The following is a 15601-nucleotide window of genomic DNA, read 5'->3' as shown; positions in this document are numbered from 1 at the left end:
CTTCAGCCAGCTGGTTCTGCTTTTTAAACCCTGGTACCTTGTTCTCCCTGCCAGGGGCTCACTCCTTCCAGGACTTGTGGAAGAGGCAAAGCAGCTGCCCTGTGGCCAGACCACTCTTACCTGCTCCTTTGCATCCTCCTGCGTTTCTCCTCCCAGGTGCTGCCCCTGCCAGGTGGCTGAAGGACCAAACAGAGTCTGGCACAAGCAAATCTCTTCTGTGCAGAAGATGTGGGTCTGTATTCCAGCATTATCATTATTTTCTTCACGCTTCCCAAAAGGTCAGTAAGTGGATGCTGGAGTATTGGTGCAGTTGGAGAATGTTTCGCTGCCCAAGGGGAAAGGCAAAGCTGTCCTGGCACTTCTGAGATCCAAACTCTGCCTTCCCAGGGAAGGTGATCGCTGTGGGGTGGGAAACAAGGCCAGCAATGGTGCTAAGAAAAACCACACTGGGTAAGAGCAGCTTTTCTCTTCTGCAGGAGCTTCCACACACTGAAGAAGCTGAGGCAGGAAGTCAAAGAAACAGTAAAATAAAAGAGAGAAGTGGAGGAAAAAAACCCCAGAAATTATCTGTCAAGCCTTCCAAGATGGGAGGAAGGGAGAAAGGGAGTGAAAATAAGGGAAGACCCAAATTGTTTGAACATTAGTGTCCAAGTTGGTGATTTCTGGTCCAACAGCTACAAAGATTAAGGCCATACAAATTAATTAAAAAATGATACTTTATTTTAAATGCCGCTACTGTCATGAGTCATCAAAATAGACTTTGCAATAGTTACTTTGTTTTAAATATGAGGTGACGAATGACAGCAAAGAACTCAAACTACATTAAATGTCCTAAAATTAAAAAAACTAAATTTAAATATCTCAAATGACAATTATCAGAAGATGAAAAGGAAAAAAAAATATTTTTCAGAAAAAGTAAAATTATTTTGGCCAGTAATCCCATACTAGAAATGTAAATTATTGAGATACTGTGCATGAAATAGTCAAGGAGGACTCCTTTCTGTCATTGTCATTTAGAAGATCCACAAAGCTGAAATCTCACCATTTAAATTACATTGCTCTAGTGATTTCTCTTACTTAAAACCAGTCCAATAATGCAGGACCATCCAAGGAACCGATGATGAATTTCACTTCTTGGTGCAGTGGGGCTGCTGCTCTCAGTGTGTGCCCAGGGACCACCTGGACCCTCCCTCGCTCAGCTCCTCAGGGCAGGGCATTTCCCTCCACGGCTGTGCCAGGGGCAGCAGCCAAGGTCCCACACAAACCCCTCCAGAATGACTTCAGATCGTGGCTGAAGGGGAACCAGGGCTCAGCTGAGCTCTCCTCAGCCACCTCCTCGCTGTCTCAGCTCTCAAAGTGCCACTGCTGAGGAAGGGACCCGTCGCAGATGGCCATGGTCACGTAGCCCTTGTGGCTCAGTGGATCCACCACCTTCAGGCACTGCCCCACGGAGACCTGGTACAGGCGGTTGTTTTTCTAGAGCAGACACAGACAGATGGGATTTATTTACTAAAATTTCTGTTTCCATTGTCAAACTGGAGCTGGAAGTGATGCCCAAGGGGAGGGGGGCTCCTTCCTGACAGATGAGCCTTTCAGCAGCCTCCCTGAAACACCAGACCCACAGCAGTAGTGGAGTACAGCACACCCCATAACCACATCCAGACTTTGAAACAAAGGCTCCCACGTCCTCACAGGCCCCCAGTTGGGATTTTGTTTATACCACAGCCTTTTAATGAGGTGGAGGGATGATCAAACCCATTCCCCAGCACTCAGCAAAGACAGACCCCACAAGGGCTGTAGTGGGCACAGACAGGTCATAGGATCCTAGAATGGTTTGGGCTGGGAGAGACCTTAAAGATCGTTTAGGTCAAACTCTCCTGCCGTGGGCAGGGACACCTTCCACTAGACCAGGTTGCTCCAAACCCATACAACTTTGCCAAGAACATTTCTAGGGATGCAGCATCCACAGCTTCTCTGAGCAACCTGTTCCAGCATCACACCACCCTCACAGCAAAGAATTTCTTCCTAATATCCAACCTAAACTTGCCCTCTGTCGGTTTAAAGCCAATCCCCCCTTATCACATCACTCCATGCTCTTGCAAAAAACTCTCCAGCTCTCCTGTAGCCTCCTTAGGCACTGCAAGGATGCTTTAAGCTCTCCCTGGAGCCCTCTCTTCTCCAGGCTGAGCAGAGGTCCCTGTTCTGTATCTGACCATGCATTAGCAGTGCCACTGCCCCCAGCACCCACATGCTGGGGAGCTGCCACACGTGACAGGCGTGTGGTCATGGTGGGTGCCCACAGCCAGGGCAAGGCCAAACCCCAGCCCAGAGTGACAAGAAAACAGATCCTATTCTTGTATTACCTTCAGAGGACTGTGCTATCTCTACTACCAGCCTGCTGCAGCTGTCTGGAAAGGGCTCTCAGCACAGCCCCAGCAGCTCCCATGGGCAGCCACCTCCTGCTCCTGCACAGAGGGAGCAGATGCACAAGAACAGCCGTGCCAGGCTCTGCTGCCACTGCTTATGGACACAACCAGATGTCCAGTGAAGCAGGAGGATGTCGTAAGAAAAAACACTCCTCCAAAATATGCCCCCAATCCAAGTCTTGTACCACAGCTGGCGGTGCAGAGTTAGTATTTCCCTGTATCATCAACTCACTCAGTGGACTTCCCCTTGCTCCAAAAGGCTTGATACCTAAAGAACCCCAGCCAGCTCTCATATTCCTTACAGGAAAGGTGCCCCACACCTTCCATTTGCCTTTCCATGCCTCTTTGCGCCTTTTTCAGCCCTAATTCAGCCTGAGAGGAGGAGACCAGCACATGCAGTACAAACAAACTGCCATGGTGTGCTGACATTTCCCTGCTTCACTTTCTATCCCCTTCCTAATCAAGCCTAGTATTTGAGTCACTTTCTTTTCTTGTGGCTCACTGATGAGCACCAGTGTGACCCCGGTACAGATCCACACCCACAGTGACCAGCTCAAAGCCCACGTGTCACACATGAAGTGCAGATTCTCCAGCCCTGCCACAGGCCCCAATGTCAGGGGCCATTGCCCCACTCCTGTAAATCCCTGCCTGCTAACAAAGCTGCAGAACCTTCAAAAACCTCTGCTCAGCAGAATTGTTCAGCTCACTACTCCCACTGCCCTGGGGCCTGTGGCAGTGCTGGTGCCAGTGTCAGACACACACAACCCTGGGCTCACACGGGATCTGCCTCTGTATCTCCACACCATCCTGGGCTGCAACAGGACCTGTGGGACTGCCCTTGGGAACCTGAGCTGCCAACCTGCAGCATGGTATGAACCAGAGACAGGCTTTGCAGAGTGTGCTGGAAGCACCACTGGCAGTGCTGGCAGGGCTTTCCCTTCCTTTGTTCAACCATGTTGGTGCTACAAACACTCAGCCAGGCTGAGGGCATGTGAGGGGCAGCCTCTGAGTGAATACCCAGGAGAAAATTCCATTTGTGAGCAGCACTGGCTCAGTTTTGTGGAATTGGCCACTCCAGGCTTTAGCAATTAAACTAATGAGATCAATTACAGGGCAGAAGCAACTGCTCTGCCCTGTGCTTCTTCAAGCCCTAAGCAGGAATCACCACGTGGACTCCTCCTGTCTCCCAAGCCTGCAAACACAACACAACAAAGCTCTGGGGTGGATTTTGCTCTCTCTGGCATATTCCAGATGAGGCACAGTGCTCTGGGTGGCTGTGACTGGCAGAAGAAAGGCTCAGTGGAGCTGCAGAAACCTTTTTTTTGTTGCAAAGGGCCTGCATGTCCCAGAGCTCAGCAAAAGTCTTATTAAGACTGAAATGCAGCCATCAAAGCCTGTGCAACTTCTGTACAGGCTGCTTGAGCCACGGGCCAGGCCTGGTACAACTGCCTTGGTACATCTGAGGTTTAGTCACAATTAAACTCAACCCTGATGTCCTGTTAGTGCTACTGTCCCTGCTTGAGGCACTGATTACAAGTAATGTGCCACATGGCAGCCTCTCCACTCACCCCAAACGTCCACTGCTGTGAGCCACCGGAGCCGTGGCACTTCATGAGACGAGGGGGATCGGACGAGCGAGTTTCCGAAACATCCAAGCAAAGCAGATTATTTAAAATCAGCTCATGATCCTCGTTGTAAATCCAGACCTGAAACAGAAGACAGAAAGATATTTATTGCATTTATTTTAGGGCAGTTTCCTTGAATCTTTTATTCGCCTACAGAGGAGATGCTTCAACATCTGGATATCAGAGATGGGCCTTGCAGTGAGTGCTGAGAATTGAACGCAGCCCCTTCCCTGGGGCCCACCTGCATGAAGCAGGAATGCACTGATTCATATTTGCAACTTCAGCTGCAATTTGGCTCCTGAATTTACGTGACAGAAGAGTTTCTATGTGATCACACCGAAAAAAACAACTGTCAATTCCAACAAGCAGCAAGGACATGCTCAAGCTGCCTCTTGTCTGTCCCCTCCCACCTGCTGCTTGAACAGAGCAGGTATTTTTGTTCTTGGCACAGAAACGTGTCAGGCACCTTCAGTTGCTACCATTCACGCCCACACCCTGCTGGCTCTCAGCAAGGCACATCTGGAATAGCTGGACATCCAGGGAAGCAGGAACAGCAGCCTGCTCCAACTGCAGGAGCTGCTGGTTCTCCCTCCCTTGGCCCAGATCACATCTGTGGAAGGCCTGGAGCTCCCACCACCAACATGAGAGTCTGAATTCCAAGCCAGAAAGCAAAGCAATGAAGGAACTTGGGGTGTGCACCTCAGAACATCCTGGGTTGCAGAGGGGTAGAGAAAAGAGAAGTAAATGGAAACTGCAGCCCTGCAGTGCAGGGAAGATGCTAGGACCTTGTGGGCTCAACACCCAGTGACAGCTATTCCCAATGCACAGAGGAGCCCTGTCACTCACAGGGCAGCTGGACAGCACTTCCCAGCCTCTGGGGATGTTGAGCAAGGCAACTCCCTTCCTCCTGACATGGGAGCCTGTGAACAAGAGCAGCTGAGCCCCTCATACCTGTCCCTGAAGTACCTACAGACACATGAAGTTCTTGTGGTGTGCTCCTGTTCCAGCCCTGTTCCCATTTCTCAGCTCAGTCCTGCACTTGCTCACTGTGTAATTTTTTTTTCCATTAAGTCTGCATGAGTTTCACAGTCAGAATATTGCATATCAAACTCTAGGCAGAAAAGCCAGGCACGTAAATTTTGATTTGTCTCTTTTTTTGGCCTATGAAACTAAAAGCAGCCTTCTGGGGGGGGGGGGGGGGCAGGATTTGGGACACAGCCTCAGTTGGACAGCATGACTGGAAAGCACACAGTTCATTATCACTATTACAACACAAGGAAGACCTCCTAGGAAGAAGTGCAGAGATCACATTAAATTTTGCCCCAACCTCAGGCATTTTGTGCCTTCTAAAATAGTCTTTTCTGTTGAAAGCCTGCCATGAAAAAGAAAGCATGGCAAGATTAAGAGGGGGGAGAGAATGGAGAAATGGCAGGACTTGCCAGAGAGATTTACTATTGAAAGAACAATGGTGGAGCCAAATCCAAACAAGAGATGAACTGGTAAGAATGGAGAGAGGAGACTGCAGTGACACAGGGAACAGATCTTTAATCAAAAGCTGAGTAATGGCAAAGAACACAAGACAGTAGTTAAATCCAGTGTGATACTTCTCCAGAAAGGCTTACACAAGACAGCCAAAATTAATTTCAAACTAATTATGTGTTTAGTGTAGAAAACAAAGGAAATAAGAAAAATAGACCCAAATTTGGTTCCAAATCCAGATTTAAGTATCACTATGAATTTGCAGATTATTAACAGATTCAAACACCAGGAAAGCAAAGCCACTCCATGAGGTTTCTTTGTTACACAATTGCAAGCCCTAGCATACTCCAAAAATTATTAACTTAATTTCTGCTGAAGACTAAAAGGATAATGTTCAGCTGTTGTTGCTAAAGGCTGTAAGGAGCAACAGCCCTATATAGGAGAGAAACTCCTGGCAGGCAGCATAGTATCTTAAATCTATAAGCAGCAAGATGCCTTCCCAGGATTTATGTCTCATTTCTGAGAGCTCTCTTCTTTTATTCTCCTATGTATTTTCTAAAAAAAAAAAAAAACAACAAAAAACAAAAACACCCAAAAAACCCCAAAAAACCCCACCAAAAAAAAAAAACCCACAAAAAAACCCCCCACCAAACACAACCATAAAAAATCTAATCTATTTTAAAAAAGAGGCAACAGAAGTGCAGGATATTTTCAGCCTGTACACACTTCCTAAGCAGCAGAGTTAGGAGAGCACCACTGTGAAGACTTTGGTTTCTAAAACTGGGATTGTGTCCAGTCCCCACACTCAGGAAAGCAGCACCTTTAACTGCTGTCCCCCGGAGACACATGGCAATGATCTGGTCCAAAGGTCTAGGGAAAGGCACTGGCCATTTTCACTGGTATCAAACAAAATCAGTGAGATACAATTAGAGCATAATGAATCATTTCTGTTTGCAAATAAAACCTAAATGGCAGATGTTATGGAAAAATCCCCTCTCCATAATGAAATTAATCATGTTTGTGGTTAAATGAAGTATTTAATTTGGTGAAAGCTGTAGGACTGGCCTCTTTCTAGCAGCTTTTTCTCCCTGCCTCTCAACACAGGCAACAAGTTCATGAAAAATGCATGGACACCTCCAGGCAGGTGCACAGCATGTGCTACAGTAGACCTTGTGGACAAAATAAATGGGAGGAGGTCCAAAGTATGAATTCTGTTAGTCTAAACTTCTTGTACACAAGTGCAGCTTAGGAAGAACTGGATGTTTAATTCAGACCCTTCAAAATGTAGTTTAAGCTATTTACAGATTTAAGACTGAGGCTTCCTAGGACTTCAGTACCTTAAGGACTTCATCCATGTGACTCAGACAAATCCCACAGCCTTCTCCTGAATTTCAAAATTGTAAGAAATAAGCCAGGAAACATCTGCCTACCCTTTGACTTTCAGAGATCAGTGGAGTGCAGCAAAAGGCACGGCTGGCCAACTGGCAAAGCTTGGTGGATACACATTTTTATCTGATCTGCAAATTTCACTAGTACTAGCATAATACATTGAAAACTTTCAGTAAATACAAGACAATAACCACCGCAGAAACAGTCCTTTGTCTGAAAGAAAATCTCTGCCATGACCCACTGAATATTCCAGTACTTCCATCTATTGTTTAGCTTGGCGTGGCTACATTATTCTGTCAGTTTGAAAAAGATAAAAATTCAGCTTAAGAGCACAAAAAAGCTGCCTCAGCTCTGAAGAGGAGATGTGCCCAGCCATTTGCACCATCACATCCACCTGCAGATATTTCAGTGCCTGTTATTATGGATAGCAATGGCACCACAGCACCAAGCAGCCTGTGACCATCACCACAAACAGCCAGGTTTGCTGGGCTCTAATCACTGTTTGAAGCTATTGCTACTCTGAAAACCCAACATCCTCCTCAGGGTCATTCCAAAGCAGGTATGTGCCCTCTGCTCCACATTTCAGTGTGCCACTGATGCTTCAAGACAAACATTAGAAGGCCCAAAGAATTGTGCCTTTAATAGGTTATGGAAAAAGAGCAAGACAATTTGCACATCTTCACACTCATTCAGACATGTGCTGTGTCAGAAAAGCTAACTAATAGCCGTAATCTAGAGATTTAAAGAGAGAGATCTTACAGAAGAATTGCATGTGGGAGCAAGACATTGTAGTTTCTGAGTCCTGAACAGCTTGTAAAGAACATATTCTTACATTTATTAAGTGCTACAGGAATGTTAACAGACCTTTTCTGAAGTCCTGTGCTTGAGTACATTTTTTCAAGGTCCAGGGCACAGATGCCTCTTCTGTCACTTCAAACCTCTGCTCTGTAAGATCCCATCACCTCTTCCACTTATTTCTAACAAGATTTTTGTTCCTTATTCCTAAATTTCTGTTCAGTCCCCAGAATTATCCCAGACTGTTCCTATTACACTTAACACAGCACCCTAGTTTTCATTATAACTTAAAGACATAATTTCAGATAATTTTCCAGATACAAGAACCACTTCCCTTATTACTTTCTTTCTACAGCAAAAATATGAACTGAATGTCAGTCATGTCAAGTCTGAGAAAACAGGACAGTGTGATGTGCTTGACTAATTTTCAGCTCTACTTAGTGGTGACCATCTAAGTCAACTACAATGAAAAGGATTGCCCATAATGCTGATACAATTGAAAGTTACATAATACATGTTATTTCTTTTAAGTCCAGGTTAAATGAAAATTTGAAATTCCTTAGCAGCCATGAAGGCTAGAGAAAACAAAACAAGTATAAACCAAATGCAGAACAGAACTGCTTTTAAGGCCAGTCCCATGCCTTCAGAGAAGCTGGTCAGCTCTCACATGCATTCACCAGACCAAACACAGGCTTTTTTCCTAGGACAAAGGAATAAACCAGAGAATTCTAGAGCAAAACCAGCTGAAAATGCCAACAAGCTGAGTGAAACTACAGCTTGAAGCTTCCAATAGTCAGGATGTTCCTTCCTATTTTTATATGAAGCTGCTAAATAAATGTCATCTTTCTCTACATTGTTCTCACATATCTATAGCAAGATTGTTCAAGAGGTTATGACAGCAAGTTGGCTGAATGCACTCTTGGGATTTATTAGGAGAACAAAATAAGTCTAATAGCAGAAAAACAGTGTTGGTTAACATACTTGGTTGGAGAACAAAATCATTGCGAAAGAAGATAGCACAGTCAGTTTTTTTTAATGAGAAATAATTGCTAAATTTACCACTAGTAAACCAGATTTGTGAGAAAAGAAGCCAAAGATCAACAATCAGAGCACAGATTTTTCTTTCTCAGCACCAAAGGGATAACTGAAGTTTGTTCTCCTGGATTAAAAAAAGACAGAAAAAAGCTTTGATGTAGAAAATCAGAGTTTTTCCTTCAGGCTTGTAGCACTTTATTATGAGAAATATTGCAGCAAGGAGAAGCGAAGCATAACTGTGTGGACATCATGCCCAGGCTTTCTCACCCAAAGACAGAATGGCTCAGAATTACAGCTTTGGCACTGCAAATGTACAATCACTTGGTGATGATGGCCCATCAGTTACTATTACACTTTATATTTACAGGACTTGCTGACTGTCCTACAGCTAATGGAACAGATCAAATAGGAAAAACTCAATTCCCATGCCAGCTTTAATTAATCTACCTTTAACACAGGAACTGGCAATTTGGTCACAGTGATGATGTCTCAGTGCTCCAGAGGTGAAGCACAAGGATGTACTTGTACTTGCTCCTGTCTGACAACTGGACCTGAAGGCCACGTGTCAAGAGCCAGTCACACTTATCCAGAGAACTGCAAACACCCCTCTGCCTTCCCCTGCCACACTCAGCTGGTGAGGCCACAACAGGAGGTAGAAAGTCCCACTGGGTGACAAAGCACACAGCATTTTGCTGGGACTATCACAAATCACTCTGCTTCCACTGCTGCAGTTTCCACACCCTGAAAACTGCTGCCTGTGTCATAGAGCATCACACTATTCCAGCACAAACCACCTTTACTAAAGCTATGCTGCTTTACATCCCATGCTCCATTTATTCTGTGTCTTTGATTACTTTTCTCTTTAGATCCAACCCAGCTTTTAGAATTGGCTCCTAAATCATAATGTTCCCAGAGTACTTCTCAGCTGTGTAAGCCTTTATGGCATTAGCTGAAGATCTCTCTATCCCGGAGACTTTTTATCCAAGTCCTGAATTTCTGTCACCTGAAAGAAGTGAAACAGCAAAGGCCTCATGTAGTAACAAAAAATCTCATTAGGTTTTCACAGCTATCCCTAATTAATACCCTGATCAGCAATTCACCTGTAGCCAAAGAAACTTCTGAATTCCCTTTATTTAACAACAAATCATTCATTTGTCCCAAACTGCAGCCACTCCAGCAGCAGAGGACTGGTTGTGCAGTACACAAACACCAGCAGAGCAGGAAAGAGCTGCTTTAAATTCCAGTACGAGGAACCAACTGAAAGAGCTGCTGCAAATTCTGAAGTGCCAATCAGTGGATTATGAACCCATGAGGAGCCACTTTAGGGCAGCCTTCAGCCAAATAGAAAAATCCATGCCATAAAGACAGGAGATGATAATATCCAACACTCAGCATTAGCAGGAGCTCCACAGTGTCCTTGGCCAGCCCTGTGGTTTGAATGACCCTCTGTCAGCAGCCTGTCTGCTGATGAGATGTCACAGCAGGGCCCATATTGGCCATTCTGAAGGCATGGATTGCTCTTCAGGGTAATTGGGAATCTCATACCTGGTTCTGATCATTGTAGTCACACTCCCGAACCACCACCAGGCCTCCTTTCTGACTTGGGTGGCCCTGGGCAACCAGGCATTTGTTGGTTTGGAGGTGATACAGCTGTGAAAGGAAAACAGTTTGATAGTCAGTAAAAAACAGCCCTAGATCCCTAGTGTGCTCAAAAAAACCTCAGCTAACACTTCCAGTAATTAAAAAAAAATCTTCTCTTTTAAAATACCATTCTGTTTTTCAGATAATTTGGAGAAAAAACTGCATTAAACAGTTCCAATTTGCTTTCTAATTACAGCAAGATTTCTTTCTCTGGTACAACTGCAGCATACACATGCTGGCTCTACTCTGTCAAGGTTCTTTGCCCTCTTCACTCTCCATGGAAGTCTAAGGCCCTACAAATTCTGCTCAGGAATATTGACTGTACTATGTAAACTGCATGTTTAGCTTAAACATAAGCTCCTCCCACAGCTTCTCATCATGGAACAGGACCACCTCCCTGAGAAAGGAGAAGGAATTACTGAAATAAAAATAATTTTAGAGATTTATGTTGTTTGCAAACTGATTTTCAAGAGCATTTACGTAACAGAAAAGCCACTGTTATCAGCTATGGTATTTTACTGATGGATCAGGCAGGAAGAGAACATTTTACAAGCATCCAAATGCTATTTTTGCTCTAATGCATTACGTAGTCTGATTTAGGGGAATGGTGTATCAGAAGACTGAACTCAGGTCAGAAGCCTGTCCTGTGATGCAGAACTGTAAGCATCTACCATCAGAGCAAACAAGGAGGCTCTCAGCAAGCTGGCACTCTCTCCTGGTTTGAAGAGTGATGCCCACCCTAAGAGGAGTGGGCAACATTTTCTGCTGTACAAAGTTTAGGTTGTTCTATTTCAAGAATCAAAAAAATCATTAAGATCTTGATGTATCCCCACAGAGATACTCAGTGAGACAAAATACCTCTAATTCTGGCTTTAAATTACACACATGCTCTGAACTAACTGCTGCCCAGCCAGCAGATGACTTCTTTTCAGCCTGATTCTTTTTCTTCCCCTGATGTGGTGGGGATCAGGCTCTGCAGGCAGCAAACACTGCCTGCACACTATGAGCTGAGAGATGGCAGAGCCTCAGCTCTGACAGCCACATTAAAAATACTTATTTCCAGTCTGGAACTGGATGTAGAGGAAAAAAGAATTTACTGTCCTGAACTCCAAGCCAGGCTGATTAACTAGCCAGCTGAACTTTATTATGAAGACATCCAAAGCTGTCTTGGCATTGCTATTGACTCTACAAATTTTTAGAAACCAAAATACACTTCCAGCAATAAAAAGAACAAACTGCTCGATCGCATGATAGCAACAATTAGCACAAATACGAAATAATATTTTTCACTAAACACCATTTCTGGAAATAGCTGTCCCAGGGCACATTAACAATTGCCTTGAGTGCACCATGCTTCTCCTGTTCCCCACACACATCTAAAACAAATGACACAAAACATTCTAAGTACTATTTCCTCACACCCCAGATCTAGCACAGATCTCATTTTCATCATTCCTTACACAACAAAAGGCTTTTAAACCGTAGAGAATATGAGTTTTGTATGATTTTTGTCTTTTTTTTTAATTGGCCACAATGGCCAGCACTGGATAACACTGGTAACAGCTGCAATCATTTGTGATCATTACATTTCTTCCCAGCTATCAAACCACCACTTATCTGTGGCCCAATTAGTTTTTGAGAATAAACTGAGATTTGGAGTGATTCCTCCCAAATCCTAAAGAGTCTGGCATGCAGTGGTGACATTGGCTGATCATTCTGTTCCTTGCAGGCATCTGGAAATAGTTTATACAGCCATCAGAGCCAAAGCTGACTCTCTCATACAATGCTGGGTATAATTCTTGAAATCCAGAGAACCAAGCCAAGGAATTGCATTTTTTCTGCTTATTTTCTCCATTTCTTAAGGGGTGCACATAGTTTTCCTCAAAATTAAACCATGGTAAATAACTGTTGTGAAGATTTAACCTTAAGTGTTGCTGAGATATTCAGATCACTCAAGGAGTTCTCTCCAAAATCAACAATTTCTCAGTTCAGTTTCTGTCTGAATGAAAGCAGAAAGCTATTAAATTTTTAAAACAAGAAGGAAAGGTCTGACTAGGGGAGTAACAGCATCCAGCAACTAGGGGGATCAGCCCATCAGTTTCATTCAGGGAAATCACATAAACTTCACAGCTTGGCTGGGATATTGCTATTAAAATATTGCACAAATTCAGGATTCCCAGACAGCTGCTTCCAAGCAAAAAATCTAATGGTGTAATTAGGTCCTGCATGAACACAGGTCGTGACTCACTTCAACAGCAGCTACTGTAGCCTGTAGGGACACCACTACTAAATGCCTCCAACTATTGAGTTAAAGGGAACCTGCTAACCATAAATAATCTGTGTGCACATGAAGCAGTTTATTCCAGAATATTTTCTTCCACAAAGAAGACACCAAGATAGTTGTCTTAGGTTTGAAACTATCCATTATTTTTTGGGAAGCATAAAGAGCACACATCAAGTGAATCTGAACCTGGAAAGAGCAGATGCAGCTGTCTGGTGACTTTGCCTGCATACAAACCCATAAGCAAAGGTGTCAGAGCTAAGGCATGAATTAATCATGATTTCCTTCATGAACACACAAAATAATTCTTTCTTCACTTCTACTTTGATGGAAAAAAAAAGAGAGGAGAAAAACTCATCTTCTGTTCATTAGCTAACAGCCAAGACTAGAAAAGCCATCATCAGCCTCAGATGCAAATGTTCACCTTTGCAGAAAATTACCCAGTAAAATCAATGAGTTTGGAAATTAATTGCACTGTACTCTTATCATAAACCAACAGAGTGTGAATATTTGAGGCCAAATTTCTCCCTGTCCAAATTGATCTTAAGAACCAACAGCCATGAAAACACATTCTAAAGACTGCAAAGCTTCCTAACTCAGAACTTCAAGGTAAGAAACCTCATGGAACAGTAACTAGTATAAGGATGACCTGAAAGATAGACCAGACTGAAACTGATTTGACAAAAATCCTGTTATTTTCAAGACAGCTTCTTGCAAAACTTATGGAAACAAACTGTTTTGTTGTATTTGAGCAAATCTTTAAGGAAAAAAAGTCTCATAATAATTAACACACCAGCATTCCATATATTTAAGTTTCTCTTACCCTTCCACGCTGGATTATTTTTGGTCGTTTCTGTGCTCTATTAATAAAAACTGGCTGTGGGGCTTTGGCATTGGGCCCAGATATTTGCATCTCAGGGTAGATGTTATCTAAATACCACTTAAATGACTTGCAGTTCAATCTCTTCCTTAATTCTACACGGTCGGTGATATTTCCATAGCTCCTTGTCCTCAGCTCAGGTCTCAAAGCAAAATACTGCTCCTGTATTTAAGAGAAACAGGTTGGGGAAAAGAGGGGAAAAAAATTCGGATTACTGGTTCCCAATTTTTTCCTGTTTCCAGAACTCCCAAAATTTAATTTCATTTTGCTAGTGCTTTCAACCAGTAGGTTTGAAACTGGCAGTAGGAAATTGCAATGCTTGCACTGTCACAGGAAATGAGATTTAATCTTGCCTAACTCTGAGCTAATCTTTCTAACTGAAGGATTTTTTAATGAAGATAATTCTTGGGTACAAATTTGCTGATCTTTTTTAGATGCCAACTTGAGGAAGAAAAAAATCAGCCTCTGACTTTATTCCATTGTCAGTACAGGCATCCTAAAATCAGTAAGTAAAAAACAGATACACGTATCATCAGCAAACTCATCTGACAAAGGTTTCTTGAAATTATTTTGATTGTTCAATGGATTGTTTTTATTGTTGTGGGATTCCAGTGTGTTTTGTCTTGCAGTTTCCAGCCTTCCAATTTTACAAATGATCAGGGTAAAACCATTCCAGAATAGATCTACAGATGGGACTAATACAATGAAGTTCAGTGGGAACACACCTTATTCATGTGAATAATCAGAACTGTCACCTGGGCTTTCCATTCATCTGCATCATCTCCAAAAAGGCTCCCACAATGTTATTCTTCTCACATTCTATTTTATGATGATACTCAGAGTCTTACAGATTAGGTGAAGACAGATTAAGATTCCAACCCAATCTCATGTGCTGTTTGGCTCCAATACGAGACAATGGGAACAAACAGGAACTCATGAATGTATGTGGCACAAATAGCATTGCTAAAACCAGGAAAAAATCCCTTTTGGCATTTAATTCCAGATAGATTTACACAGCCCACAAAAAAGGCACTGTATTTGCATATTAATTTGTTTACTAGGTACCATTTAGAATTCAGTTTTCAGGGCACTAAACTATGGTATTTTGCTGCATTCATCTCCATGAGACATCTGGAATCCACCCACCACGATGTGGTTCTGACAGTTTTCAATTATTTCCTGCTCTCTGATACTCAGAAAACAGACAGCATCACCTCTGGACAAGTTACACGTCTCTCCTCGTCAAGATCTTTGAGTATTTGGATGTGCTTGATGTATCACTGCTATTTTAACAGCAGAAGAAGGGGAAATGTGTACTTGGTGTACACTGGACTGCTGGCCAGCTCTGAGAAAGTCTGGAGACAGCCTGGACATCACAATCTGGCCTGCTTCAAAAAGTAGCTCTGCTATTCCAACTTCCTCTTTCCAGGCTGAAATTCAAATGTTGATATCTTACCTGGCATGTGTTATTTATTACCACTCTATACATGAACTAATACTTTTGCATTTTGCTTTTGACAGTTATGAAAACTTTGCTGAATCATTTCCCTTATGCTATTTCATTTAATAAATACTGATATTTACTCCTTTAAATTTTATCTTTGCACTGTGGATGGTTAGATTGCTCTGGTAAATTATACTGGCCCTAAATATCTGCATTATTCTTATAAAAACAAAATTATTTCCAAGCTTGTATTCCATATATTCTCTGGCAGCTATCAGAGAATCAGAACAGAAACAGCTGTAAAAGTTCTGGACATGAATCTGTGATAAGACACTGCTAGAATCAGCAGTTGAAGTGCTTGCTGAATAAATCAGTTCAACTGGAAATTATAACAAAGAAACCAGTCCAAGCTTCAGAGAAAGCCATCATTAATCACAAAATAACTGTGCCCAGACATCAGTAAAATGGAAGGTGATCGATCAGATCTACCAAAGCATTACAGAGATGAAGAATGGAGATAAAAATTCATGACCTCTAACAGGTTCCTCAAATTGAAGATCAAGGTAAAGGATGGAGAATGAAACATAAACATCTAAAGAATATAAA

The 15601-nt window shown here is 43.0% G+C and overlaps 1 protein-coding gene across 5 annotated transcripts in view; it reads right to left on the bottom strand.

Moving 5' to 3' along the window:
• Positions 1-698: 698 nt before the first annotated feature.
• The window catches only part of GALNT11 (polypeptide N-acetylgalactosaminyltransferase 11), a 47911-nt gene continuing 33008 nt past the window's right edge, over positions 699-15601 (bottom strand). For all 5 annotated transcript variants that reach the window (XM_002188896.7, XM_012571371.5, XM_072925307.1 and 2 more), the window contains exons 9-12: positions 13495-13713; positions 10295-10399; positions 3995-4132; positions 699-1476 (exon numbers count right to left, since the gene is read on the bottom strand). In XM_002188896.7, coding sequence (XP_002188932.5) covers positions 1345-1476; positions 3995-4132; positions 10295-10399; positions 13495-13713 — 594 coding nt within the window. In that variant the 3' untranslated portion in view covers positions 699-1344. The remainder of the gene's footprint in view (positions 1477-3994; positions 4133-10294; positions 10400-13494; positions 13714-15601) is intronic.

The sequence above is a fragment of the Taeniopygia guttata genome, chromosome 2 (genome assembly GCF_048771995.1).
Source record: "Taeniopygia guttata chromosome 2, bTaeGut7.mat, whole genome shotgun sequence".
Classification (NCBI taxonomy): domain Eukaryota; kingdom Metazoa; phylum Chordata; class Aves; order Passeriformes; family Estrildidae; genus Taeniopygia; species Taeniopygia guttata.
The sequence above is the reverse complement of the archived record's forward strand: the minus strand, read 5'-3'. Positions and strand labels throughout refer to the sequence as shown.